The 27,570-nt window shown below is 42.7% G+C and overlaps 5 protein-coding genes and 1 long non-coding RNA gene across 14 annotated transcripts in view; 4 read left to right on the top strand and 2 right to left on the bottom strand.

Annotated features, from left to right (window-relative positions):
- Positions 1-875: 875 nt before the first annotated feature.
- Positions 876-6,650, bottom strand: syt4 (synaptotagmin IV). 2 transcript variants are annotated; one of them, XM_027011433.2, is made up of 4 exons: positions 6,256-6,650; positions 4,234-5,102; positions 2,548-2,668; positions 876-1,917 (listed from the first exon to the last, which is right to left on the bottom strand). In XM_027011433.2, exons 1-4 carry the CDS (start codon positions 6,287-6,289, stop codon positions 1,607-1,609), a joined length of 1,335 nt encoding a protein of 444 aa, XP_026867234.2. In that variant the 5' UTR covers positions 6,290-6,650; the 3' UTR covers positions 876-1,606. The 2 variants fall into 2 exon arrangements, with proteins under 2 accessions (XP_026867234.2, XP_026867235.2); XM_027011434.2 differs by having other exon boundaries at positions 4,234-5,099.
- Positions 6,651-8,087: 1,437 nt separating this feature from the next.
- vbp1 (von Hippel-Lindau binding protein 1) lies at positions 8,088-12,062 on the top strand. Its single transcript, XM_027011448.2, has 6 exons — positions 8,088-8,340; positions 8,951-9,075; positions 9,439-9,505; positions 9,585-9,683; positions 10,233-10,371; positions 11,303-12,062. The coding sequence occupies exons 1-6, from the start codon at positions 8,260-8,262 to the stop codon at positions 11,377-11,379; spliced, it is 588 nt and encodes a 195-aa protein (XP_026867249.1). The 5' UTR covers positions 8,088-8,259; the 3' UTR covers positions 11,380-12,062.
- Positions 11,894-16,855, bottom strand: rab39bb (RAB39B, member RAS oncogene family b). The gene is made up of 3 exons (XM_027011447.2): positions 16,766-16,855; positions 15,482-15,708; positions 11,894-14,316 (listed from the first exon to the last, which is right to left on the bottom strand). The coding sequence occupies exons 2-3, from the start codon at positions 15,694-15,696 to the stop codon at positions 13,890-13,892; spliced, it is 642 nt and encodes a 213-aa protein (XP_026867248.1). The 5' UTR covers positions 15,697-15,708; positions 16,766-16,855; the 3' UTR covers positions 11,894-13,889.
- Positions 16,856-17,969: 1,114 nt separating this feature from the next.
- Positions 17,970-21,568, top strand: zgc:162171 (uncharacterized protein LOC565931 homolog). The gene is made up of 3 exons (XM_027011446.2): positions 17,970-18,187; positions 19,028-19,308; positions 21,043-21,568. Exons 1-3 carry the CDS (start codon positions 17,995-17,997, stop codon positions 21,208-21,210), a joined length of 642 nt encoding a protein of 213 aa, XP_026867247.1. The 5' UTR covers positions 17,970-17,994; the 3' UTR covers positions 21,211-21,568.
- A 925-nt stretch (positions 21,569-22,493) lies between these two features.
- Positions 22,494-23,493, top strand: LOC113578285. The gene is made up of 3 exons (XR_003410729.2): positions 22,494-22,872; positions 23,077-23,160; positions 23,262-23,493. It is a non-coding gene; the product is annotated as an uncharacterized LOC113578285 (long non-coding RNA).
- Positions 23,494-25,087: 1,594 nt separating this feature from the next.
- Positions 25,088-27,570, top strand: part of si:ch211-200p22.4 (phosphatidylinositol-binding clathrin assembly protein) — a 37,314-nt gene continuing 34,831 nt past the window's right edge. For 7 of the 8 annotated variants that reach the window (XR_003410726.2, XR_003410727.2, XR_003410725.2 and 4 more), the window contains exon 1: positions 26,521-26,650. Coding sequence is in view for 3 of the 8 variants with exons in the window: in XM_035520054.1 (XP_035375947.1) it covers positions 26,521-26,650 (130 nt within the window). In the remaining 5 variants the exon portion in view is untranslated. Of the gene's footprint in view, positions 26,651-27,570 lie in introns of all 8 variants that reach the window. The other variant, XR_003410723.2, reaches the window with a different exon arrangement.

Raw genomic sequence — 27,570 nt, 5'->3', positions numbered from 1 at the left:
GTTGTGTGAACTGTGTTCAGTGTTTTGACAAATTGAGCCTTGTTTTCAAAAGCAAAAAAACCCAAACAAACCTGTAATAAAAGATGTCAAGTTCAGTGTGTGTGTGTGTGTGTCTGCCTGTCTGTCCGACATCTATTCTGGGTCAGTCCGTAGAGCTTTAGTTTATTCTGATCCTGAACTCAGAAGGACTCTATGTCCTAGCAAACTTTAACATTCTGAGCCATAGCAACCTGCCTACAGATCCCGCAGTACACTCTGGAACAAGATAGCAGAGGGAGAAAAACAGAGAGAGAGGGAGAGAGAGAGAGGAGGAGGAGGAGGAGGAGGTGCAACCAGTACTACTTTAAGGACATTAGTCTGAAATGTTACATCATGCTTCAATAGTACAATGTTTTCTCTCTCCTTGATAAATGGCTACTGGACCAGGAAGTGGGGCCTTATTTAACGCAGACAGTGTTCATTTGTAAAGATTCTCTGCACACCTGAGAGGAGACTGATCAATGATTTGATGGCTTCTCTGACTGTGTGTGTGTGTGTGTGTGTGTGTGTAGCAGCTTTGTTTTTGTTTCGTTTTTGTTTTCCCCAAACAGTAAGCTGATGTATTAAAGGCGCCATACAATCATTTATCTCTGCCTCTCCCTCTCCATCTTTGTCTCCTTCTGCTGTCTCTTTCTCTTTCTCTTTCCTCTCTGTCTCTTTCTATCTCTCTAAGTACTTTCCATGCAAACTGCTGGCCACAATTATGAAATTGTGATGCGGGAAATGAGAAATTCTGAGCAATCATGCCAATGACTGAGATATTTAACTCAAAAGGGTCTTTTACAGTAACAGCGAAGAATTGTTAAAACAAATGCATCAGACTGAAGAATGAAGAGTCAGTTTCTTCCTCTGAACTTGACATTTTATATTAAGGTACACGTACATTACATTCTGTTGTGCTCAAAGTAAAGTCTCCAGTCAGAACAGACAAACCGCACACACAGACACACACACAGACACACACACTGACACTCACACGCACACACGCACATAGTTTTCCTCAGTTCATGCAGTTCTTCATTCAGTATCAATTTTTGTTTGGCCTAATTTAGGCTGCCACCTCATGGCTGAAATATGAAACACGACCAACCACTTACATAACAGGCAAAAAAACAAACCCTGAACCAAAATCAGTCAAGTACAAAAGGAAGGAAATGTTAAATATTTTTGATTAAATAAAAGATAACCTCTTTAAAAAATAACATACTCATAGATATATATTTACAGCATCATAGTTACTGTTTTTTTAAATTACTTTTTTGTACAACTGAGTAATATTGATAGTAAGCAGAGCGAACAGCGACAGACATTTATAACATTCGGCACTGCACGAGGTGGTGACCATTCAGATGTATGAAATATGAAGAAAAGCATCATTGGGTGTCACCAACTGTCTTTGGAATTTTTGATTGGCTGGGTCCAGCTGATGCTTCCCCCTCTGAGGAAGCCCCACCCCAATTACATCATTAACAGATAATCTCACTTGTAAGTCCACCCACTTTCCCTCCAACCATGCCCACTCCCATTCTCCTGCATTCAGACGATTCCTGGACATTTGCTGAGGCTGCTAGTCTTCGGAGAGCACATGCCACTTAGCAATCTGTCGCCGTGGGTGATCGCAGATCTCGCGCCAGTGCTCGCCAGGGGTGCCTGGGGAGGCGGTGCCAAGGAGGAGCCGGCCGATGACTGGTGTGCGCGCCGTCCTATCAGAATCAAGCAGCAGCAGCTCCACACTGGTGTCGTGCAGGCCCGCTTCTGAGGGCACGTCGAAGACGAAGAGCTCGTTGAAGACGGGGTTGGGGGCGCACTTCTTCACGTGAGTCTTCTTCTTGCACACGCGCTTCTTTCCCTGGTACAGGTTAACCTTCACATACGGGTCTTCAGGAAGAGAGAGAGGGAGAGACACAAACACAGAACCACAGAGAAAGAGATGAACAAGAGGAGGCCACTGGGAAGCTTCCTAAGACCGGGCTGGGTTCTGCGCTCTGGCTGAAGGGGATCGATAACCAGATCGACGGGGAGGAAATGTTCGGTGCTGCCGAGAGTGCCTGCTCTGTCTGAAGCACAGAGACTCAGTGGGAACGTACGCCGCACATGTGGAATGTGACAGCACGTGATTTATCAGCTTGGTCTTTTATCTCCTTCGTCCTTGTGTTCCTTCAATGTGCATGCAGACCTAAAGTTACTAGTACGATATAGATCATCGCTCAACCCACGCTTCTTACCTATTATTAGAGACGTTTCCCTACAGCTCCGTCCTACCACGTTTTAAATAATTGAGCTATCAAGGAAGAACTGTGACTAAAATTTCATCTTTACTAGTGACATATTTGCTGTTCTGTGTTTCTGTCAATGACCCCTGTATGTGATTGTTGACCTCCCTGTCTCTGACTCGTTCTCTGACTGCACCTATTCTGTTGTTCCTGCGCCTTCCTCTGTGCCTGTGGGGCTGACTCACTGCCTGCCTCGCGGGCCACCTGGCTCACAGGAAGGATACCCTGAGCTCACCTGAGGGCCCGTTGGCATCCGTCTTGGGCAGGTGGCGAGCCTTGAGGACCACCACGGTCAGAGTGCTGGTGGTGGACTGGTAACACAGAGACAAGAGCAGCTCTCCCCGCCCTGCGCTCCTCTGTACGGATCGAGAGACAGAAACAAGAGGAAACTAAAATGACGTGTGCATGCTCAGCCTGCAACCTTCCTTATGTGTTTGTAGCCATTACTGTTTTTTTTTTTTGCTAAAATCAAGTGTCAAAATCCCATCGTCTTCTGCACATATTTGACCTGTTTCTGAAACCCTGTGACTTGTTTATGGTCTCGCAAAAATTCCTACATATATAATGAGAACCATGGTGCAAATAACTTCCTCCATCCCATTCACTATGAAGCCCTCCCATAAAGTGTGCGCACAGCACCCATTACCATGGCGACAAGCAGCAGGGTCTTGCTGCAACCATGCCAATAAAATGGAATGTTTCTCAGCCAATGAGGCCTAATTACCTCTGTTTGACTGCTTTGAGCTGCAGTCACCAGCAAAGGATAATGACTTCTCCTTCCACTCCAAATGGAGTGGATTTATCTAGAGTGAAACTATGTTGGCAAAATCAGGGCATTACACTGGCAGTGCCAACTGGGTGCTATCTGGGTGCCAAGTGGGTGCCTTTAGACACCTGCAAGGCCTTTCTGTGTCAAGTGACTCAAAGATGCATTGTGTGCACAACCGGTCAGGAAAATTAGCATTATTGTATTCAATAGCTAACCAGGTGTGAGCATTCTCTAACACAATAACCAGCCAGCTGTGGGGACATGCTGGCAAGATCAAACAGCAGAGAAAAGAAAATGCTTTTTGCTCTATCTGTGAAAAGAACGTTTCTCCCACTTTTATTGGTCACATTAGTGTTACTGAACCAAAGAGAAGTGAAAACATATTCCCTGTTAGTCTATCTTTATCCAATAAATCAGAAACCAATTTATTATCGCTTAAAATTTTTAAACAATAAGAAACGACTAGATGTAACTAGATCATGGAATATTCAGTCTTCTTAATAATAAAACTAAGAAGTTAAATGTTGATAGATTCACCCATTAGATTTGTTCCTTTAGAGGTCCGATCAGATTTTACTGCTTATGGTTCAGTGGTCTATCTTTGCCTTGAGATGGATAACATATAAGCCATTTCATTGACTACCCCACAGACAGCCCCCTCCTTAAACACACTCACACACACACACACACACACACACACACACACACATACACACACGCACACACACACACACACACACACACACACACACACACACACACACACAGCTCCAGAGACATAGAGCATCTTTGTGCTCTTGGGTGTGTCTCTTGCTGACATCAGTGTGCAGACTCATTATCCAGTGACTCTAATGCTGTATTATTGACAAAAGAAAGCAGAGATCTTTTACCCTCTCCTTCTCCTGCTCCCTCCATCAAACATCTTAACTCCATAGTAATGTCCAGGAAATTAGTGAATGTACTATTTTTTCATCAATAAAAAATATATGAGCATATGTTGTAGCTTTACAAGTTCAGTCTTACAAGAGATGTTAAGGATGTTAAGGAATTTCAAAACTGGGTTATTCTTGCATTCAGGGACATAAACATATGGTGTTTATGATAAAGGCTTTCTGAAGCACCAGTAAGAATCTAAACAGCAAAGTGTCTTACCCTAACATTTCGCTTGATGATGTCACGGCTCATGAAGACCCTGCCCTCCGAGAGGTCGACATCAGCCAATGGGACGAGCGTTTCCCCGATGACCTCATCACGGGAGAACCGGTCGAAGCTGAGCACCATGAAGTGCAGAGCCAGCTGGGAGACACGCGCGTACGGGATCCCGTAAAAGCTGAACGTCTCATCGAAGGCTGGGTCCAGAGTCTTTCTCAGTACCCTCGTCTTCACCTTATGTTTCTTCTCAGGGAGAAGCGTCAGCTTGATGTAAGGGTCAGAGGTCAGGGACTGCTCGTCAGTGGCGGACAACCCATGCGCCTCCTTGATGTGCACCACGAAGGCCTTCTTCTCCACGTTGTACTCGAGCGAGAAGAAGAGCGTGCCCAGACCGCCCTCTTTCTCCTGGGGCTTGTTGCGGGCCGGCGTGGGCGTCTGAATGGAGAGGCTGTTCTCTGGGGTGCAGGCCTCCTGGCCAGAGACCTCCGCCCCAGAGCTCGGCTGTGGCGACGGCATGTCCAGGTCTGGGGAGCTACGCACCTTGGGGTGGAGGGCGGGCGGCTTGAAGGCAAAGTTGCCATTGAGGTCCCGCTTCTCCAGGTCAAGGTGGAGGGCTGGGCGGCTTCCCGTGGGGCTCGGGCCAGCCTGGGCCTGCACAGCCTCCGCTGTCTTCTCGCCCCCAAACTTCTTCTTGCCGTTCAGGCTCTCGGGGTAGATGTCCACACCCTTCAGCATGTGCACAAACTTGTAGGGGGGCGTCTTGGCGCCGGGCTTGTTGGCCTTGCGTTGGCAGCAGATCCAGGAGAAGGCAGAAACGCTGAAGACCAGGCCGAAAACACCAAGCACGGCCACGCTAACAGGGAGCTCTGCTGAGGGAGACAGCGTGCACACATACACACACACACACACGCACACACACACACATGCGCACACACGCACATGCACACACACACACACACAAGCACACATACACACAAACACACACACATCAGCCAATTCATTTCAACATGTTGTCTGTAAATGATCTCATGTTAGAGGTTTACAAGTATGTGTAGCTATTTGGCAATGCTCTAATATGGCACTCTACGTTGTTCTAATATGGTACTCTAAGTTGTTTTAATACTGTACTCTACATCAAACATTTTCCTGTTTCTTTTTTTCTTTATGTTAAAACATATTTGGTACAAACTGTTATGCTGCCCCTGAAGCACAAATCCAGATATCGCGACTGACGTAGCTGGCTCTGACTCAGGAAGCCATCACACCCAAAGAATAGAATCGTGTTTTCACCAAACCTCTCAAGAGGTCCATGGGCATCTCAGCTCGTCTGGTTTGTAAATTATAACTGTTTCTCTGTTTGGTTATAGGGCCCTTAGACGACTTTACAGCTTGTAGAGTAGAGCGATTCTCCGCCATCTGTGTACACTGGTGGGCCGATGATGCATGTAGTGTTATGTTCCTGCGCAGGGTCAGAGTCTGGAAATTTCCTGCAGCGCGATGGGAGCCCCTCTCAGAGGAATCTCATAGCCCCTCCCCACTCAGTCCCTCACACGCACACGCACACGCGCACACGCACACACTGATTTCTTTTTTTCTTTTTTCTTTTTTGACAGATTAAGGAGGGAATGACTCAGAGAACCGAAAGCAAATGCGCATTTTAATTCATCGAGCATCTTATATGGCCGTTAGTCAGGCAACAGTAATGATGTCATAGGCTGCTTATAGTCAACACGCGCGTCTATTTTCGCGCATGTCACATTAAAGCAGGATTTCATCGCTGAGTTTCTGCCACGTCAAATCATGCGCGCAAGACAAGTGACTTCACTTAGCGAGTAGAAGGCAGATAACAATTAGTAACCTTTCTTTCCAGTATAAACCACGCTCTGGGATATGGACACACGTACATACTCATCTAAAACATTTATAAAAAGAAATGACACTTGTTTCTCACCAGGCATTCGAACTTATGTAATTTCATATTATGTATTTTTAAAATAACATTTTACATCTTCCGTCACTCACCGAAATGGGCATCTTCAGCCGTCATGGGAGCCATTGTGTCCGCGCGCTCTGTCCAAGGTGCTGAAAGGATGCTTCACTAATCCCAGTGCTCGCGCACGATTTCCTTCCGCACGTTAGACGCCGTCTTTTGTTATAATCACTGAGATGCAAGCCTAAATATTTAAACGATCGATCCGCACTACAAATGTGCGATTGTTTGCAGGTCTTTAATAAACAGCTGTCAGGGTTTTCTCGCACCCGCCCTGTGCCGATACGGTCTGCGCTGTGACTGAGACAGGGCGCCACCCCGACTCTGCTCCTCGCTCGCTGGATTCGTCTCTGACGCAGTTCTGACGAAAGCTGGGGCTGAAATCACTGCCCCGTGAGCTGGAGGGGAACACAAGGCGAGTCAATCGCGCGCGCGCGCGTGTGTGTGTGTGTGTGTGTGTGTGTGTGTGTGTGTGTGTGTGTGTGTGTGTGTGTGTGTGTGTGTGTGCGTGCGTGTGTGCGTGTGCGTGCGTGTGCGTGTGTGCGCGCGTGATTATATGAAGGACTTGAATACATCAGGGATTCAGAACAAAACATTCGGATCTAGTACAGAGACCCAAAGGTAGTCCACCCAAAGGGTGTTTATTAAAATTATTAAGAATTGTATTAATCGAGATTAAGTCTTGTTTATGCTATTTATTACCTGATAATATGTACAGGTTATATACTCAGTTTTCATATTATACGTGCTCTTATGCATATTTTGGGCATTTCTTCCAAGAAAAATTTCTTTACTTAGATAAATAATAATAATTATTATTATTAAATATAATGATTATAATATAATTAGTAGTTGGTCGAGAGTTCTAAGAGAAAATTCAGTTTTACTTGTACAGTATCAAAGATAAAATGTACTACATTTAATGGTGGACCGAATTTCCACACTGAAGCTTATGTAGTTTGATCTCCCCTTATGTGATATGGTTTTCACTTAGCCAGCCTGTTCCTCGTACCAGGCTTCTCTCGAGTGTAATATATAGCCATGATTTAGAAGACTTTATAGTGCTTGTTTTACATTTGGGATTAATCATAACACAGTAAAAGATTATTTAGTCAGTGAATTCATAGCCTAATTATTTTTCTACAACACAAAGCAAGTAGACTAACGTTTTAGCTCTTATTAAAAGAGGTATGTAAAAACGTTTAGTAGTGTAGTGTAGGATTATTTTTGTTTGAAACTGCAGAGGGAAGATGTTGTCACATAGACTGAAATGTTTTGCTGCAGTTCTGTTTATCTTTTATTCAACAGTAGCAGCACACCAATGCAGAAAAGCCCGACAGCCTAACTTCAGCCCACCTAAAACTCCTCTATCTGCAGGCTTGCCAGCAGCACGTCATTTACTAAATCTACAAGCCTTGCTGCAAATCATTTATTTGTAAGTTTGCTTCGCCACTTCAAAAGTCTTCTCTGTCATTTCTCGGAGAGTTTGCAGGTGACACAAATGTCACGCCTCACTCCAGCCAAGTTCTCGCCGCTGTGTGCGGCGTCGCCGTGGCAACGCGGAGACGTGCCGAGGGCGTGGCACTACGGTTCAGCGCACACGGGGCTTCGTTAGCGGAGCAGGTCTTTGTTTCTTTGCTTCTGTCAGGTCGGTGAAACTGCACTAATCTAACACTGCAAGCCTTTATCTGCGCAACTGAGAAACAATCAACACCCCCCTTTCTGCCTACCGCCCACGTTCCTGTCTGTTCTTCATGCCTTCACTGGTTAAATGCTGACACCTGCTGGTACTTTTGTGAAATGTTCAATTGTACCAAAACTGTCTTTTTCGAGTGGGTTGTAAACATAACTATAGGTCTTTCACAAATTCAGAAGCGTGCGAGTTTTTAAGGCAGATTTACAATAAAGAGGAATGATGCGTTGGAGCTGAGCAGGATTTCTTTTCTAGACATTCGTTCCCTTTAGTGTCCAAGGCGCTGGTGGGAAACGCCCAGCGTGTCGCCACGTAAAGAGGAAGGGTGACAAGCCTCTTCAAAATGGCCACGACCATAGAGAGTAGCGGTGTTGGCGCGGCGAATAAGAAAAAACACCTAGGAATCCCTGAAGCGATATTTGTGGTGAGTAAGTGTAAGGCGGGTGGGTGTAGGCTATGTCCAATGTATTTGCGTGCTCTTTCATAACCCGTTTTAATGCGATCGGTGTTTAGAATGGAGTCTGCAGACCCAAGCAATTAGCTTAACTTAGCTAGCTAGCATGAGGCTCGTTGGTGCCTTTACCCTTTTAAGGCTGTGGCACATGTTAACGCCTTCGGTGTACGGAGAGGTTTGATTGTAGTGCAAAGATTGTAGACATATTTGTGCTACGTCGTGCACTGCAAATGGTGGTGTTCGTGATGCGTCTCGTCTCCGCGGTTCTTTGTTTCTACTAGCTCTGCACGTTTCACTCTTCTGGCAATGACGCTGTTGGGCTGACTGGTTAAAATTTCTATGAGTCAGCTGTAGAGACGGGATCTGCACCCTACGTCCTGGGAAATTCATATGGAAGCTAGCTACACCCGTAAAATACAGAATGGCATGTTATAACAGCAAGCGCCGTGCAAATAAGACTAAGTATGGCAGAAAAGGCGTTGAATCTTTCGTGTTTTAGGGGTTGCCAGGATAATGCCGGTCACTGCCATCCTGAATGTTGGTCTTGGAACTTGTCCTGTTGACTCCTTCCCTTTTCTAGGAAGATGTCGACTCCTTTATGAAGCAGCCTGGCAATGACACAGCAGATATGGTACTAAGGAAACTTGATGAACAGTATCAAAAATACAAATACATGGAACTCAACCTGAGTCAGAAGAAACTGAGGTTGGCATGTCTGTTTATTCATCTTTAAGTGGTATGCGTTGAAAGTCTTAATATATTTGAATTTACAACTCAAGAAATATTATCAGGTGAACTGTGTAATGCTGAAACTGTCGTTAATGCTGATTTGCCTTTCTGACAGTGTAATGTAATGGCTAGTCTATTTACACAAGCACTGATGTGCTTAAAATGTTTCTAGGCTGTTCTCATCCAACTGTGTTTTATAAGGAGTCTAAAACGGTAAACTAGGGGCAGTGGTAGCTCATTACATAAATGTAAACTCTGGGTTGGGAGAGTGAGAATCTGTGGCATACATCGTGTGTGTGTTTGACTGAGATGCATGATTTAAAAATTTGCCTTTTTCAGGTTGAAAAGCCAGATTCCACAAATCAAGCAGACATTAGAAATCTTACGACACATGCAAAAGAAAAAGGTAAGACCTAACATCTTTTGCCTTGTCTATCATGCCTGTCTGCTTATACATTCAGTGTGGTCTTCATGTCTTGGCACAGGACACTACAGACCCCATGGAGACACACTTTCTACTGGCAGATAACGTGTACTGCAAGGCTTCTGTCCCACCCACAGATAAAGTGTGTTTGTGGCTCGGGGTAAGTTCTGGGACACCTGCAGCTTTATTGTGAAGGGACATTTTAGAGCAAACATTGTTCCTTTTCACAATAATTCACCTTATTTTTAAATTTCTGTTCAAAGTAATATTAGTCATTAGTCAGCTCACATTTTTAGTATATACCGTGCTTTAATTTGCTTGTTAACTGTCAAAGTCTTCACAAGGTGTCTCTGCTAAAAGAATAGGGCATGAGAAATAATAGTGTCTAGAAGGTGCTCATGTACAGAAGGGACGTATATCCAGCACTGCACTGCCAAACTATTTCATTTACTGGACTGGTTAGCGCTTTACCGGCACCAACACATTTTTGGAGCAGCTAACTAGATGTGTTGAATCAGGGGTGTTGTTACTGTTATTACTGATGTGTGTAGTTCAGGACTGAACTTGTACACCAGCAGTTTCCAAATTATCTTCTGCACTATATGTAAAAAAAAAAAATGTTGGTTGTTATATTCAAAGAATCTAGATTTTTAAAAAGGTGTTTTTAAACCAGCATGTTTTTGCAAAGGTGAATCTCTTCCTGAAACAGGCAAATGTAATGTTGGAGTATGATATAGACGAAGCACAGTGTCTCCTGGAGAAGAATCTTGGCACAGCTTCCCGAAACCTGGAGACCCTAGAAGAAGACCTGGACTTCCTCCGAGACCAGTTCACCACCACCGAAGTCAGTATCCTTCCCCTCAGCTCCGTGTGAGCTCTCACCTACCCTGGTCTTATGCACCAGGCGTCCAGGCACAGACCCAATGAAAAGGGTCAGCAGGTCGAGCCTGATTCCATCCTGACTCTGCAGCTATGTTTGTACAGGTGCTTGGTGTTGGTGTTGGTGGTGTGCTTTTAATGTTACAGGTTCGTTGGTTTTTTTTTTTTGTGAAGTCATGGTTGTTTTTATTCCAGGTAATAAAGAATAAATTTTAAAATTTAGAACAAGACCATGTCAGAGCAGTGGCATAACAAGTCATGGGGGGGGGGGGGTGCCTTCACTCTTCTTCAGAGCTGTGTAGTGAGTGTTGAATTCATCACATTACTGTAGGTATCATGGAGGCACTCCAGACCTGCCCACTGCGGCGCCAGCTCATTCCTGTCCATCGTTACCATGAGTTGTGACAGGAGCTGACAATCTCTTCCCGCGTTACACGATTGCGTTTTGATTTGCATGACAGTCTGGTTTGTTGTTTCCACTCATGAAATCTCGTCTCATCTACCTGGGTTTCCACGTTTTTACTTTTCACTGAGTAAATACAAGGCAGTGTTCTGAAGGCATCTGCCTAGGCAAAGCACATCTAAACATGACCCTATTAAAGGATGTTGGCCATGCAGCTGAAGTGGACCCTCTACTGGTTGCAGCTACTGACTTCAGATTGTCTTGAATGAACAGTTTGTCATGGCTGTATGATGGTAAGTCTATGTAGACAGTTCACCTGCGTCTGCAACCATAACTTGTTCACATTCACTCATTTGAGCTGATCCTAAAAACTTTAACATGAACTTTGCAGTACCTATGACCTCTGACGCTATGAATGCTCCAGCCTGGCAGAGCAGGGGCACATTGCACAGCGTAAACTGAACCTGTCCGTTATTCCTTAACAGTTCTTCCTGCAGATATGGCACGTGTCTATAACTGGGATGTGAAAAGGAGGAGCAAAGACAGCCTTCTTAAATCATCTGAGCGGTCTTAGAGGAGGGCCACGGGTCCCTCAGAGTCCACCCACAAATCTTTGTTAGTAAAAACACCCCCCATGTGTCTACCTGCCTCTACACTGTTGTCTGTTGATTTGTTACTTTTAAAGTATTTTTTCAAGTAAAAAGGAACAAAAAATCAAAACAAAATTCACAATGTCAGTTTTCTTTTGTATTCTATTTAGTATAATGAAATGTTTTTGCATCCTGCAATATTTGCCAGGTTCTCCCGCAGTCCACCCTTTTTATGTATGTTTTGAACTGGTCTAGCGTTCAGGACTCTGAGGAAAATGTACTAGTTGTGGTATTCCTTTTGAAAACCCTGGGGCAGCTCGAGCCATGGGGACAGGACAACATGAACGCTGTGGGCGACTAGAGCGAAAGGGGACGTCTTTGTTCACTGGTCCATTTTCCAGTCTCTCTTGACCCAAGCCTAATGATCCCTCAGCTCTCGCCACCTCCGGAAGACCGGGCTTTTCCTTTCCTGTGTGTGTTTGTTTTTGTTGTTTTTTTCTCTCCTCCCCTCCACTGTTCCATCTGTATTTATTTGTCACCATTGTATCCATTAAATACTGAATGAGCAACTCGTAATGGAACCTTTGGGGAAAGACAGAAAATGGATGAAATGGTCTGTTTTAATGTGTTTCCCCATTATTAGTAGTATAAATAATCTCTGGAAAAATGTTCTGAGTGGCTTTTCAATTCTGGGACTTTCTTCTGCCACTTTCCACATCAACAAAAACATACATATAATATTTATATTTATTATTATTATCTTGTGTGAGGTTTTGGAAGCATCTTCTGGAACACCCAATCATTCATCTTTTATTGCCTCCCTTTGATGGTACAAAGAAGTACTGCAATCTAAAAACCAGGAGAATCCCTCTTCACAATGAGCAGCTCAGTCCCATTTTTCATGGTATTTTAATCTTGAGTACATTTCAAGTTGTTCTGATAGACGTACAGAGTGTCAACCATTTAGCAGGTACAGTTATCGATAATTCAGCCTTCATGTAGTTAGATCTACTTAAGCCAGCATGTGTGCTCAAGAGAATCTAAAACATAAATCAATCCAAACTGCCCCAGTACTGTCTTGTCAGGTTTTTAATGAGTGGATTGCAGTAAGAGTTTGGCTGTAAAATATGGATATAGAATGGAATATAACAATTGCCATATTTCTATCAGATGCCAGTATTGTTGAGTCCTAACATTCACTTTGTCCAGTCAGCATATGTGTTACACTCCTAACCAATCACATCAACTGGGTGTGTCAAGTTGTGATTAATTCTGAACAGAACAGAAAATCAATACAAAGAATCAGGCAGCATAAATTAAAGGTGAGTTTCTGTGTTGGCTGTGTGGGGGTCTGTCATACTTTTTACATTTATTTCTGGCAACGAAGCAAGTGCATGGCATGGACTTGTGAAATGGAGGGAGCGCTTTGCGTAGGTTGTAGAGTGCCCTCTAGTGGGGTGCTTGTAGAAATGCCAGGGGAACCCACCTGTTCCTGTGAGATGGCACAAGCTAGCTGGAAGATCTGAAAATACTTTGAAGACCGTGATATAAAGGTGCACCTATACAGGTTAAAGTTTAATAATGCTTGACTTTTCCACTAAGAAGTAGAGGCCATTTGTCATACAATAGTGCACTTCATTTCCACAGTCCTCAAGTGGTTCATTTCTTTGCAAACGCACACATCCCTTTGGTAAGTTTACAGAAGCACATGTCTGTAGATCTTGGTGTTGTACTTCAAGTGACAGTTTATACTCAAAGTAGTTCAATAACTTTGTGTATTCTCAAATAATTTTATAAACCTAAAGACAAAAAAGCGAGCTCATTCTTTGTTGAAGAGAAAACTTATCAATTCACTGTTCAGGCCTGTTTGCTCGGTAATGGAATTCTGGGAAATGTAATATATTGCAATATACCATTTTCTTTCATTGTACCTTAACCTTGACATATGCATATACATCTCAACCAAGTAGTCTTTAGGTCTTTCTTTTCTTTACCTCAAGCTGCACTTTCATTGTCTGAGCTCTGACAGTAGTACAGTCATGACTGAAAGGTCTGCCAGTAAACACCTACAGTGCTTCTGGTTATTCTCTTGCATTACAGTTTCTGGAGACATCTTGCCCTCATGGGAAACATCTCATGGCTTTCACATGATTGACAGGTGTGGAGCTAGGTTTAAGGTGCAGAAATAAAGTTCTGATTGGCATTTTAGGGGAGTTTGAAGGTGTTGAAGTTTGTCTCTTAGTGTATACCCTTAGTTCTCATTGGTTGGTGAACACAAGAGTTCTCCTGTGAATGACTAGTGACTATGGGCATAAACTGAGCTCTGTTGGATAGTGGAGGACGAGAGGCCTTGGTAGATTTGGGAGCATTCGGCAGGCAGGCAACATCGTTATAGAAGACCAAATGATGTCCCGTGATTGAAGGGATCTGAAGCAGCAAGCTAGGCCTGATTGGGTAGGGTCCAGCGCAAAGAGAGGGTGGGGTATCAGCTGGATCAGCAGAGGCACCGACGTTCACTCTTGGTCACCTCCTCTGACGAGTGCACCACGTTGGGCACGAACCCACTCCGGACCCCCTCCCAGTCCTCCTGGATGGTGATCTCGCCGTGCTTGACCAGCTCGAAAATGTCACGCGTCAGCTCGGTAAAGGCCCTCTCTACGTTGATGGCGTCTCGTGCCGACGTCTCCACGTAGCGCATGCCGTAGGCGGCCGCCAGCTTCTCGGCCTCCTGACGCGTGACCTGCCGCTGCGGCTCCAGGTCGCACTTGTGGCCCACCAGTAAGAAGACGATGCCGCGTGGCTGCACGTGGCTCCGTGCCTCCTCCAGCCACTCGTGAACGTTCTGGAAGGAGCGACGGTTGGTGATGTCAAAGAGAAGCAGGCCACCCACAGAGTTGCGATAGTAGGCCCTGGTAATGGACCTGTTGGAGGAGGGGGAAAGAATGGCATGTGTGTGGGTGTGTGGGAGTGTGTGGGAGTGTGTGGGAGTGTGTGGGTGTGTGTGGGTGTGTGTGGCATGTGTGTGGGTGTGTGTGGGAGTGTGTGGGAGTGTGTGGGAGTGTGTGGGTGTGTGTGGGAGTGTGTGGGTGTGTGTGGGTGTGTGTGGGAGTGTGTGGGAGTGTGTGGGTGTGTGTGGGAGTGTGTGGGTGTGTGTGGGAGTGTGGGTGTGTGTGGGAGTGTGTGGGTGTGTGTGGGAGTGTGTGGGTGTGTGGGAGTGTGTGGGAGTGTGTGGGTGTGTGTGGGAGTGTGTGGGTGTGTGTGGGTGTGTGTGGGAGTGTGGGTGTGTGTGGGAGTGTGTGGGAGAGGGATTTAGAGAGAGAGAAAGACACACACACACACACACACACTAATGTTCATTAAATATATTAAAATAAGAACATTCATACTTTAGGAACTCTGTGGAGAAAGAAGAAATGGAGCTGCATGTAAAGAGAGACTGAAAACATACAGAATTTGCAGTGAGTGTATATTAAATGTATAAAGTACATAAACTCTCTGTGCTCTTCTGGAGGATAGAGAGGGATGACATGCGATCTTTTTAAAAATACATTTACCAAAGTAAGGACAAAGTCAGTGTAAAAACTTTTAGTGGGTGTTTATTTGGGATATAAATACCGTGTGTTTCTGTGAATCACAGAGATCAGAAATATCTCTGACGTAAGAACAGATTTGTCTCCACAGGATGTGCAAAGACTCGGTTTCTTTTAGACCTCCCAGAGGAAAGTCGCCTTAGCATGGTTGCCATAGAGACAGCAATCATTATAGATGAGGAGAGTTTTTAAGTGTATGATTTTGCCTCCAGCAAGTTTAATGACAATGTAGTTTATTATAGGGATTATTTTATTGAAACTATTTGCCCAAGAAACTGGACAAAGCCTTTGAATTATGCGGTAATTCTTACTTTATGATTTAAAAGTATATATATTTTACAGTGTTCATTAAGTAGTGATTAAGTACTTAACTCCTCTGGCGTTTTTGCGAAATTAAAGTTTGTACGACCGTTTATTACGACACACCATGGCGACCTGCTGGAATATAATTTTGGTGGCAAGCGGCGTCAGGTGTTTCAACCAGTGCCCACAGTACCTGAAGCGCTCCTGGCCCGCTGTGTCCCATATCTGGAGTTTGATGCGTTTCCCTGGCTCGATCTCAACCAGGCGAGAGAAGAAATCCACGCCGACCGTGGGGTCGGACACCTGCGCAAACCGACCCTCGGTGAAGCGTCTGATCAAACACGATTTACCGACCGTTGAATCCCCGATGACGATCAGGCGAAATTGGTAAAGCCATATCGCCTCCATATCGATCTGGCTCTGTGGATATCAGGAATGGGGGAAAATGAAGCAATTGCAGTGCACGCTGCTGAAGAACACGGCGCGCACAAACACCCACACCACTGCGTGACGATGAGATCCCCCTTCACCCGTCTTGTCTTCATGACAGAATCATTTCTTTGAATGTAGACGAGGGCGAAACAGAAAAAAAAAAGTTCTTTGTCTTTTCTGCAGGCCGTCCAGATGTATGACTGGCGTAAACGCCACTGCTGGCTTAGCTTACTTTTGAATTCCTCTCAAACAGACAACTGCTCCGAGAAACTATTGTGATTTCAGATGATGTGCATCTGTGATTACACCGGCAACAGTAAGCGCAATCATAGTGATGTTAAAATGTACTTTCACATTAGACAAAAATGTAGTCTGCTAATTACTAAATGATAAGCTATGTTTGTAGACAAGCTAATGGTGAACTTGTGTTATAGCTGACGCATTGTAACTTGGACGCTGATGTGTATCTCCTGTTACACAGCTCCACGGGTCTGCCCGGGAAGGATTACACGGAGAGCTTGCCAGCGCAAACATGAAAGGCCACCCATTCAAACACCCAATGGCCAGCCACGGCCTTATTGAACCAGACAGAAGACAGCGGACAGGGGAAAAACATATCTGCTTATCCACACGAACAACACTCAGTATTAAACGTTTTCATTTATGACATATAGACCTTATTTGTAAAAGGTTTGCATCATAGACAGCAAAGTCAGTCTTTCTTTGGGTGTTTTTAAAAGCTCCGCGTTGTCTTAGCGTACAGTTATACTGATAACTATTTCGACATGCTCGCTTTTTTATTAATAAAAAGATAGGTAGTGACCATTAAGTAACTTATGAACGCAGTCTTTTCTAGGCTACTTTATCGTCATGCTAAGCTATGAGCTCGAGCTACTTGAGGCCCAGCCACTACGCATTGTTTTTCATACCACTTTGTATTTTAAATGTTTCATTAACAAGTATTTCGCTTCCCATATTGTGATCGTGTTGTAGTATAAAGAGATACAATGCAGCAATAACTGTTAGTTAATATATTTTTACTTACAGCGTTTTGTTAGGTTGCTCAGAGCTTAGTAAATGCAGATTCCATGGTCCTGAAAGGGTGGTCGACTGTCTAGAAAATGCACGCTGAAATAACGACCCGAAGCACTGCATATACCTGGTATAATTGTCCTACTCGATTATAGTATAACTACCAAAACAATGATCATCGTAGACGCAGGTAAACAGGTGTAATCAACGTACCAGCCCAATGTGTTTAAACCGCAAAAAAAAAGTTGATCCAGCAGAAATCAAAGCTAGTTCAAACAAGTTAAAAAGTCAAACATGATTTCTTGTTCTTTCGTGTTTTGTTCCAGGTTTCGGGGATGGAGAAATGTTTGTAAAACCTGCTGATGAAATGGCAGAAATAACAGCAACATCATGTAGCCTGACTCATCCCGCATCAGCAACAGCACCGTAAATCAACGAATGGCGGCGCACAAGAAAGCGGAGGGTGGCGTTGCAGCTGTTTATAGAAAGGGTTTCTCTTCAAATGAGACCTTTCTGCCAACGGGTCTATTTATTATAGCCTAATTAAGTAAAATAGCTTTTGCAGACTTTTTTTTTGTATAATCGTATCTCTTAAGTGAATTGAAGCGCTTTCACTAAGTCACGTCGCAATTGTAATATCACTGTGAATCATTTTTTTATAACATTGTAATGCAGTTTGTACAAGATGTGGCGAACACAGGTATGAAGGGAGGTGTAGCTTTTGATGCTTTCAAGTTAATTTCCCAGGTGCTGCATTGGCTTTTCCAGGTACTTTTATGAAACTAGACCATTGCTCTCACCCTGACTGCAACAGATGGATTTGTTTGGATAATCGATTCTCCCAAGACGAAGCACAAAAAAGTTGTCCTTATTTGCTGTTGCTGCGAGATCACAAGTCGACGGCGGACAGCAAGGCGCGAAATAACACCTCTGCTTAGCGCTCACACGCCTGAAAAAGCAAAAATCTAGCGACACTTGATAGTCATGACACGAGCAAATTCACGCGGCACAACGAGCTGCAGGCGGTCCGAAAAACATCAGTTATATTCTTTGCTCATCATCGGAAATTTTTAATGTTTGTCTTGAAAAACACACGGTGTGTTGCCTTTTAGGGGCAACTTTCAACGGACCTGGAAATGTGCCAACAAACCAGACCGTTATTCCGCTGCGCAAGGTAATACGAGTGGGGTTTAATTTCTTTGTAATTCTTTTTTTGGAATTGATTTTTGTCGTGCAGCGAGCATGCAGCAGGAGCGCTTGCTGAAAGTGCTCGTTATAGGAGACTTGGGCGTGGGGAAAACGTCCATTATTAAGAGATATGTCCAACAAGTCTTTTCCCAGCATTACCGCGCAACCATCGGCGTTGACTTCGCGTTGAAGGTCCTGAACTGGGATCACCAGACGGTCATACGTTTGCAGCTTTGGGATATCGCTGGTACGTAAACTTGGGAGATTCAGATGCAGACATCTCAACTTCGCCACCATACTTCTTTATAAGGCAGTAGGGGATCCAAGATATTGTTTAAGCAAACAGTAGCTTGTGCTTCTCTTTTTACATAATGACTTGCTTTACATCAATGAAACATTTTTCCCATCAGTGACGTTGTTTATTTCATAAAAATGAACACAGCAGACGTAAATCAAATAAGGTATTATTTTAGCTTCTGTATTTCTGTATAATGCTCTGTAAGTAGAGAGAATCAGTTCGCCATCATTTTTAATGCCACATATTAGTGCTGTCATTAAAATGTCAAAACATTTCTGCTCAATTTTTTTCTTATTTCAAGGAGTTTGTGTTCACATACATAACCAAACTGCCTCAGCCAAAAGCCTATGTTTGTAGCCATTGTACGTACACTGTTAACACGTAGCTATTTGCCATTGCTAATTTTGTTAGAATGCCTTGTTTAAGCATTGCTTCCTTTGTCTGGCTGTTCGTGTGTGCTCGTAGTGGGATAAATCTCTATTTGTCTATGCTCACTACTAAGATGTAAGTCACATGGTGGTATCAGCTGGTTTTGTGTCTCAGTATCGTGTGAAGGAAGCCTCAGAACACACAGTGTGCACATCACCTACACACAAACATAACATGCACACAGAGAACAAATATCAACACAGACCATTTAATCCAGTAAAGGTAATCCGATACATGTAATCAACAGAATACCTCAGATTACAAGGAATGTGATCCTTTGACCACCAAACCTCGCTCTCTCCCTCTGTATGTCTTTTTGTCTTTCTCTGCTCTGTCTGCTGTCTGCTGTCTCTCTTGCAGGACAGGAGCGCTACGGCAACATGACACGTGTGTATTATCGTGAAGCCGTGGGGGCTCTGGTGGTCTTTGACATGACCCGAGAATCCACGTTCCAGGCTGTGCTCAAGTGGAAGGTTGACCTGGACTGCAAAGTCACCCTCAGCGATGGACGCCCGGTGCCGGCAGTTCTGCTGGCGAACAAGTGTGACCAGCAGAGTCAAGGCCTGCGTGCCGGACTCCCAAGGCTGGACACTTTTTCCAGAGAGCACGGCTTCATAGGCTGCTACGAGACTTCAGCCAAGGTGAGATCTGCATGATGCACCTCAGAGAACACTGTGTGAGTGGGTGTGTGTGTATGTGTGTGTTTGTGTGTTTAAAAGACTGAGTTGACAGGGAAAAGAATGGAAAGAAGAAAGACAAGAACCGTTGTTGAAGTGATTTATGAGTGAGCTAATTAGAACTAAGTAAGCTGCATAGCAGATGGGAGGAGGATGCAATTAATTGATCCAATTTTGATGTATAACCATTAAAATTAACTATGCATGCCAACAAGTAATGTGAAAAGGAAAGGCCTGTCCTTGCCTTGCTGGGCTCAGTCATGTCAGACCATTGATGGCACTGACCAATTTCCATAGCGTTGCTGGCTCAGCCCTGCACAAGTGTTGGAGGCCAATAACAATGAAGCAGTCAGTTTTTCTTGATCCACAGGATTGGATTTCTGGAGCTGGCTTGGTGATAGAGTCAGAGGCCTTTCTAGGGAGGCCTCTCAGAAGCAGGAGTCTTGGCCTGTTCTTGCTTTTGATGACAATTCTAGAATGATTCATTGCCAGCTGCACAATAAAACTTCAGTTTCAATCAACACAAAGAGGCAGGTCTGTTTGATCACAAGTATAAGCTGTGATGAGTGAATTCTGATGAACATGAACTAAAGATAGGAAATTAACCAAAACGAACAAATAAAATAACATAAAACTCGAGTCTGCATATTCAGTAGCCTTTCTTTTCACGATAGGGAAAAAGGATTCCTGTAAGACATTCTAATAAGGTTCACTACAAATCAATTAAAAGAAAATGATCATCAATTTCTTAAACAATTTTGTTCCTCGTGGTCTTAGAACGAAGTTTACAAACAAAAGTCTCAAACTCTAGGATTGTTGACGTGATTGTATAGTCGGTTTAATTCCTTTCATATTTTCTTAAAGTTACACACTACTGACTTTAACATATTTGGCCTAATTGGTTCATATGACATTTCTAGTAAGCACAGTTAGGAGTGGGTAACAATTTGTTTACACTAAATACAAGGTAAGCAAAAATACAAGTGAATTGACTATTAGGAGTAATGCAAAATAATAATGAACAAGTAATGAAGAGAATAATGAAAAAAGGACAATTATCAAATAACAGAAGCAAACATCACAATTTGAAGATTATATTAATATAGTCATACATTACTGGTTGATTACACCATTTGACATCATAGTAGGTTAAGATGCCAAATTATTACTTTGTGAAGTTATAGGAAAGAAACATATATCAGTGAACTGTGGGATGAGAAAAGTTTGTGGTCCTGGTAAGTTTTGAGTCTGATAGAATTTAGGGTCATGGTTGCTTGGGGATAAACACTGTTACAGGGTTATTGCCTTCCCAGTCTGCGGATTTATAACACCTACAAAGTCCTCAGAGAAGAGGGGAAGGTCACATAGTCGGCAAGACTGTTAAGCCATCAGCAAGGTGGTTTTATGGCTTCATTGCTGGGCATCGTAGAACCAGAGGGGTCCTGATTCCTGTCCGTGGGCCAGGGTGAGAGAAAGCCCAATCTGTCCAGATCAAATTTCATCAGAAGAATAAGATGTAGTCTATCTTTGCCACCAGTTATACATATGCACCACATCCTAAACCTTTTCCTCTGTTCCATTATTCTTTTGTGTCTGGCACAAACACTTTCATATTTGCCTTATCTTGTTCTTCTTCTTGTGACACAAAGTTAAAAATCTCTCTCTCTCTCTCTCTCTCTCTCTCTCTCTCTCTCTCAGGACAACACGAACATTGATGCAGCGATCATGTGCCTGGTTGACAGCATCATGGCGAGTGATGTGGCTAGCCCAGGTGGGCAGCAAGAGTCCAGCTTGCAGCTCCGTCCTGCGTCTAAATGCAGCCTGCAGGAGCACAGTGCTTCCAGCTGCACCACCTGCTTGAGATAGCCCATGCCTCCCAAAGATCCCACCCATTTCTAGGGCATGAGCAAATAAGAATCACATGTTAATCTGTCGATATATGGACATCCATGCAATATCTTTTATGGTCATGGAGATGATGATGGCTATAATTATTGTTTAAAACTATAGTGTTTTATTAGTTAAAACAATCATTTTAATTTAAAGCAATGATCCAGCACCACTGAGTCTGAATTATAATAGCATTATCTACTAACTGTAACAAAATACATATGTATCATAAAAACAAACATTGTCTGTAGAATATTGACAAACTTCTGTTTTTAAGTGCAAGAATGGGATTATAGACAAATGCTTGAAAAGAAGAACAGTTTGTTTTTTTTTTCGTTTAACTTTGGCTGAACTAAGCCCATTTTGAGGAAACTTACACCTATTTAACCCTTGTGCCAAAAGAACTATGTCATCAGGATAAGCTGCTGAACATTGTCTTAGAGTTAGTCTTGTGGTTTTTCGCACAGGATTCTACAAAAGTCTACAAAAGCTCAGTAGTGCGCGCGCGTGTGTGTGTGTGTGTGCGCGCGCGCGCGAGTGTTAGAGCGCGTTTGTGTGTGTGAGACACTAAGCAGGTGCGTGTATGGTGTTTCAATATTTCCCATGCTATCAATATTTCTTATCTGAACGGTAATGCTGGTTCTGCTAAAAGTCTTCCTGTAATAACGCACGCGCGCTAGTCTCTGCGCGCGCCTCCGCTACCCAGCGCTAATTACCGCCGGCATTCGACCCGTCCTGTGACGTAAGTCTGTATCCTCTTCCTCCCCCGTAATTTCAGCCTTCTCATCCACTCCTGTCCCCCACCCACAGCTGCATTACTCTAGAATGCGTTACAAACAACGGGCCGAGAAGTGATAACTTCTGTAAGGTATGTGTCAGTTTGTGAAACGTATACTGAAATGATTACATACGTTTCCGAATGCAGATTGCATTTGCAACTGCTTTATGTAAAAATCCCCTTTTCTCCACGTATGATGACAGTATTTTGTGCGAAATGGAGAAGCATCTGTTTCAGTGACCTTTAATTGCCATTTCTTCCTCCGAGATAATGGCATCATTTGCATCACCGAACTAAGCCATTTTAATCTACCGAGGATGGCAGAGACCATTACTCGACATTTATCTCTAACAGACTCGAATAGACTACACCGTCAATACTACAAGGGACCAGAATGAATAAGAATAACATTTATTCATTAGGCTGAACCGAGTAGCCCAGAGTCACGCATCCGCATCTTGCTGGGATTATGATTTTTTTTTTAAATGTCCTTATCAACTGTAAACAAATTACAAGTTGTCTTGTGAAAATCATGACGCCTTTGAAGCTAAATGAGAGACTATTCCCCCTCCAACCAATCTGTCGTTGATACTGGTTACGTGAATCTTGAATCACAGATACACTTCGAGCGTGACTGGTCAGCGACAACGGGGATTTTATCACTTGTAGACCTTTTTCCGCTGCAAACTGAAACGGTCAACCGTATACAAAACCGTTCTACGATATCTTGCATTTCCAACTTGATTCAGGGCGCGTGGTCGAAACGACAGTGTTAAACAAACTGTTCGTCAATATTTATAAAGAAAATCATGGATAGAGAATGGATAAGAATTTATCAAGACTGGTGAACTGATGATTCGGTAAGTCAGATTTGAAGTGATGTATAATATATATATATATATATATATATATATATATATATATATATATATATATATATATATATATATATATATATATATATATATATATATGGGGGGTGTATAATGAATTACATTATTTAAAAACAAACAAACAAAAGGATTTATAGGCTACTTTGCAATTATGTTTCTCTCTTTGACAAGGATATAGACTGCAAATTTAATTCACCATTATGCTGTGGAGAGGACTGCAGCTACTATTCATGATATTGCTTCCATTAAATTCAGGTAATGCACATTAAAACTAATTATTGTGTCAAATAATGTTTCTTTTAACCATTCAATACTAGACTAACAACATAGTTTTGTCTTTCTTGCTTGCTTCATAGTGCAGAGCTCAGAGTCCCCCCCAGTCATGAGCAGTGACCTGTTTCCAGAAGTAGCCTACGCACCAGGGCAATCGTATTTGAGCCTTGTACTTTTGGCTCTTACTGTGGGACTGACTGGTAGCATTTACCTCTGTGTTCTGCGCTACATCTGTAACGGATGCTGCCAGCCTATAGGAGTGGGGCCAGAAGATGACAGCCTGTCTGGAGTGGTCTGAAAATAGGTGTGTGTGTATGTGTGTGTGTGTGTGTGTGTGTGTGTGTGTGTGTGTGTGTGTGTGTGTGTGTGTGTGTGTGTGTGTGTGTGTGTGTGCATGCATATTTGTTTGTGTTCACACACATTCATACTTAAGATGAGAAAATATCATTTAGATATTTCGGTTTTATTTCACTCACTGGAGTGATGCTTCTCTGTGGTAGATTGTAAAAAGGGCAGGTATGATTGCAGTTAAGACTGACTCTGTGTATTATAAAGGGAATTCCACCTGTGACTTTGGGTGTTTTCTTTTCCGAGCAGCACAGCTACTTATTTAAAAAAATCTTCAAACACACACCCAGACTGACAATATGGTGTTTTAGCATGGAAATGAAAATTTAACCTGAGGGTCTCATGCACCCATGATGATCAGATTAACATGATGCATGAAAAATTATCCTATTCTAGGAATGACAGTAATGCTCATCACAGACACCTTGCACTTGATTGTCTAAAAACTTCACACCTGTTTTCATATGGGTGAATATGTTAACAGATAAACTGTCCCAGGAGCCTCTTGTTTGATTGACAGATTGTCGTCTGCTGCAATTTTGGGGCTGCAGCAACTGTTGCCATGAGGAGCTAGTTGCCATGGAAATAGTTCTGACAAGCTGCCGCTAGATGGGGCTGCATTATTATTAATGTGCTGAGCAGAAAATAAATTTTTAGATGAGGGTAGCCATCAGAAAAAGTATTAGGTTTATGAGAATTAAATAATAAATACTTTGTGGATTTTTATGTATATTGTTTTAATGTGTTAATAGGATAACATAATTTTGATAGCATTGTGGTTGAAATGAGAATTGGATTCAGTTGATTATGTGCCCTATTTATGAATGTGTTGTAGTTCAGAACTTTCCCACAGTCCTACAGTGGCTGAGCTTTCTATATTAATACGGTTTCACAGCTCATCTAGCCACTTCCTTATACTGGAAGGGTGCACCTCCTTACACAAATATATTTCCTTCTTTGTGCCATGTCAGTCTATTGTCACTCCACACACACTAAAAAAAAGATAAAGTGCACTGATAAAGTTATTTTCATAGGTGAAAAAAATACAACACACCATTGAATTTCTAAAATATATAAAACTATACAAACATTTTACATTATTTGTATTTGTTATATAACAGATAGAAGACCATAGTGTGATAAATAAACACAAATAATATATGAGCACCCACTGGAAGGGATATATACTTTATTTATTTATCAGTCTATTTACACCATATATTTACTTCATAGATTTCATGGGGGGGGGGGGGGGGTCATAACTATGATCTCATATGGCCTAAGCCATATCTTATAGTTAGACCAGAAATTTAAAAATAGACATATTTGGAAAAGTCACACACCACCAGAGGCCCGAATTAAATCTCGACTGTGATTTAACGTCAGATATGTGATATCTTTCCGTTCACTCGCCACAATTTACATGAAATAATGATGGTTTTGACATGACGTCGGCTCAGTCTGAGAAAATCTCTTTGGCGTTCAGTGCACTTTAACATGTCTACACACTTTTTAGTTTCGTCCAATCCACCTACTCTCCGATCACCTGATCTCTGCGCAGCCATTTTGTGTAGAATTGCTCGCCAATACATTCTTCAGAAACCGGAATAAGGAAAAGTCGACGATACAGCGGCATTGGAAAGGGACTGACAAAAGCACTTTCTGGCGTGAATTTTGTCAGCTGCTGTTCTAAAGCGGAAAAATCGATATATTTTTTTCTTTTGGCGGTACTACCGATAGTAAATTTGATCCGAGTCGGACGAGACGTTAGCTAACGTTAGCACTTGAGGGGCTGACTTCGCTAGCTAGCTGTCTGACGTTCAGGCTAGCTAGCTGGGTTAGCTAGCGAGTTTAGATTCCAACTTGGCGATCTTGACAGTTTAATTTTCATATATCCGTGTCAGAAGAGTCTCGAAGTTAAAAGGCGCTGCTTTTTAAAACTATCCCACGGATGTCACTTAATTCTAATTGAAGACAGCTACTGTAGCTAACTTACTACTTAAGATAGCTTCGATAACTCAGTTGCTAGTATTCTGCAACTAACGTTAGCTAACTAGCTAGTAATACAGCTTTAACAGTTTGTCATAGCAGACAAGTTAGTCAGCAAGCTGGAAAAGTAACCTTCATGTTAATTTAATCTACTCTATATACTTGTACCGGCTGGCTGGCTAGTTAACCATCCATCTACATTGCAGTATAACTTCATGGAGTTTAGCTCGTAACGTAAACTCACTTCTCGTAGCTAGCTTAGTTAACTAATTGCCTTTAAAGCGTATCGTGCTGGCCAGCTCCAACACGCTAAACGCGCTCCTTCAAGTTACTGGTTATGGTTGAGTTTTAGAGCTAGATATCTAGCTAGCTGATGTCTGGGCAGTCTTTTGGCCAAGAAATAAGCGAGCGGTTAACCAATGTTCACCGAAATACAGACAGTGTGTCAAACTATAATAGTTTGTAGCTGATAAAAGCGACTGTTTTGTTTAACCTCGCTCTAATGCTGATTTTTCCTGGCGTACGTAGATAGCTAGCGTTAGCTAATATTTTTCTCAGTATCTTCAGATCTGGGTTGAGGGACACCTAGCTAGCTATGTCATTTTGCAACATTCCTATATGCTTAGATTTCAGTGTTAGGACATGTACGTGGATTGAGTGCTGTTATGGTTATATTAGCTAACAGAAGCTAAGTTATTCAGTTAGCCGGTTGCAATTTAACCAGTTCTGACAATACTTGTACTAGCTAGAATATTTTTTTTTGTTATGAAACACCAGTCAAGGTTTTCATCGCGCGTATAAACAAATACCGGTGTAATTGGTTGCCTACTCAGTCAGATAGCTAGCAAGCTAGATTATTACGTTTTAATAAATCGGTCACATCAACTGATCAGATATTTTTTTATAAATCATCTTATTCGTTAGCTTGCAAGCTAAATACGTTGTTAAAATTATTTAATCTGATTGGTAATTAGTTCATTGTCGTGGCTTGAAGCCGAAGAAAAAATGTCAGGACAGTCCATCACAGATCGGATCGCGGCGGCTCAGCACAGCATGACTGGATCCGCTATCGGCAAAGCCGTTTGCAAAGCCACAACGCACGAAGTCAGCGGACCCAAAAAAAAACATCTGGACTGTGAGTGTTGTACCAGCATCTGTACAGATTTTGTGGAAGCAAATGCTCCGCAATTGCTGCTTTCTCAAAGCTAAAAACTGAACCCCACTGAAATTTCGCCGTCAAATATACTTGCCTGGCTTCTAAAAAGCCTGGGTTTAAATTACAAATCTGAAATGTCTGGGTATTAAGACTCAGAATTTTACCCTGATGACAGTAATGATCTATGTTCACATGTCTGATGTCTGTGCGACAAGCCTTTCACAACACAATGTGGCTGTTGTACTCGGTTTTAACTGCCTGCCTTATTTTCGTGGATATTTATCATTTTCTAGTGTGGTTAAACTAATTTGTATTTTTTAATGTTACTATTTGGTACTCTCTTAATTACATAAATGAAAATGCCTTAAGAGTCTCCCGTCTTAAGTGTGATGACTATTTGTCACGGTTTTTTTTTTTTAAGCATCACTCGTCGGCATAAGTCGCATGAAAATGTATTGCTTGGAAAGCTATGCAGCTATTGTAACAGCAATGCAAAAAAATCGTGAAGGTCATGGGAGGCATGCCATTCACCACACTGGTGAGTCAAGAAGTCCTCCATCAAACGCGTCCTACAATTACAGGGCAATGCATTGCTTCGTTCTCTCTCATTGTTCAGAATCCAACAGTAGAGCTTCATGGGGAAGTGAGTGAGGTGTGTGAACCGCGTGCACCACCTGTTTGTAGCATTGTTCTTCGTGTATGCACTGGTGACGGATACCACTGTTCTCTGGATTGAGTAGTAGGCTGTTGATTCCTTTAGATTCCTGGTTCTTGTTTTTGTCTGTCATTAGCTTGGGTAGAAAGCAACATATACAGGCTATATGTTCATCTGTTTTGTTTTCAGTGTAAGTTAACTTGAGGGTCATTTCCTTTTGCAGTCACCTGTTTTATGGTTTAAG

This window comes from Electrophorus electricus, chromosome 19 (assembly GCF_013358815.1).
Source record: "Electrophorus electricus isolate fEleEle1 chromosome 19, fEleEle1.pri, whole genome shotgun sequence".
In the NCBI taxonomy this organism is placed as follows: domain Eukaryota; kingdom Metazoa; phylum Chordata; class Actinopteri; order Gymnotiformes; family Gymnotidae; genus Electrophorus; species Electrophorus electricus.
The sequence above is the reverse complement of the archived record's forward strand: the minus strand, read 5'-3'. Positions and strand labels throughout refer to the sequence as shown.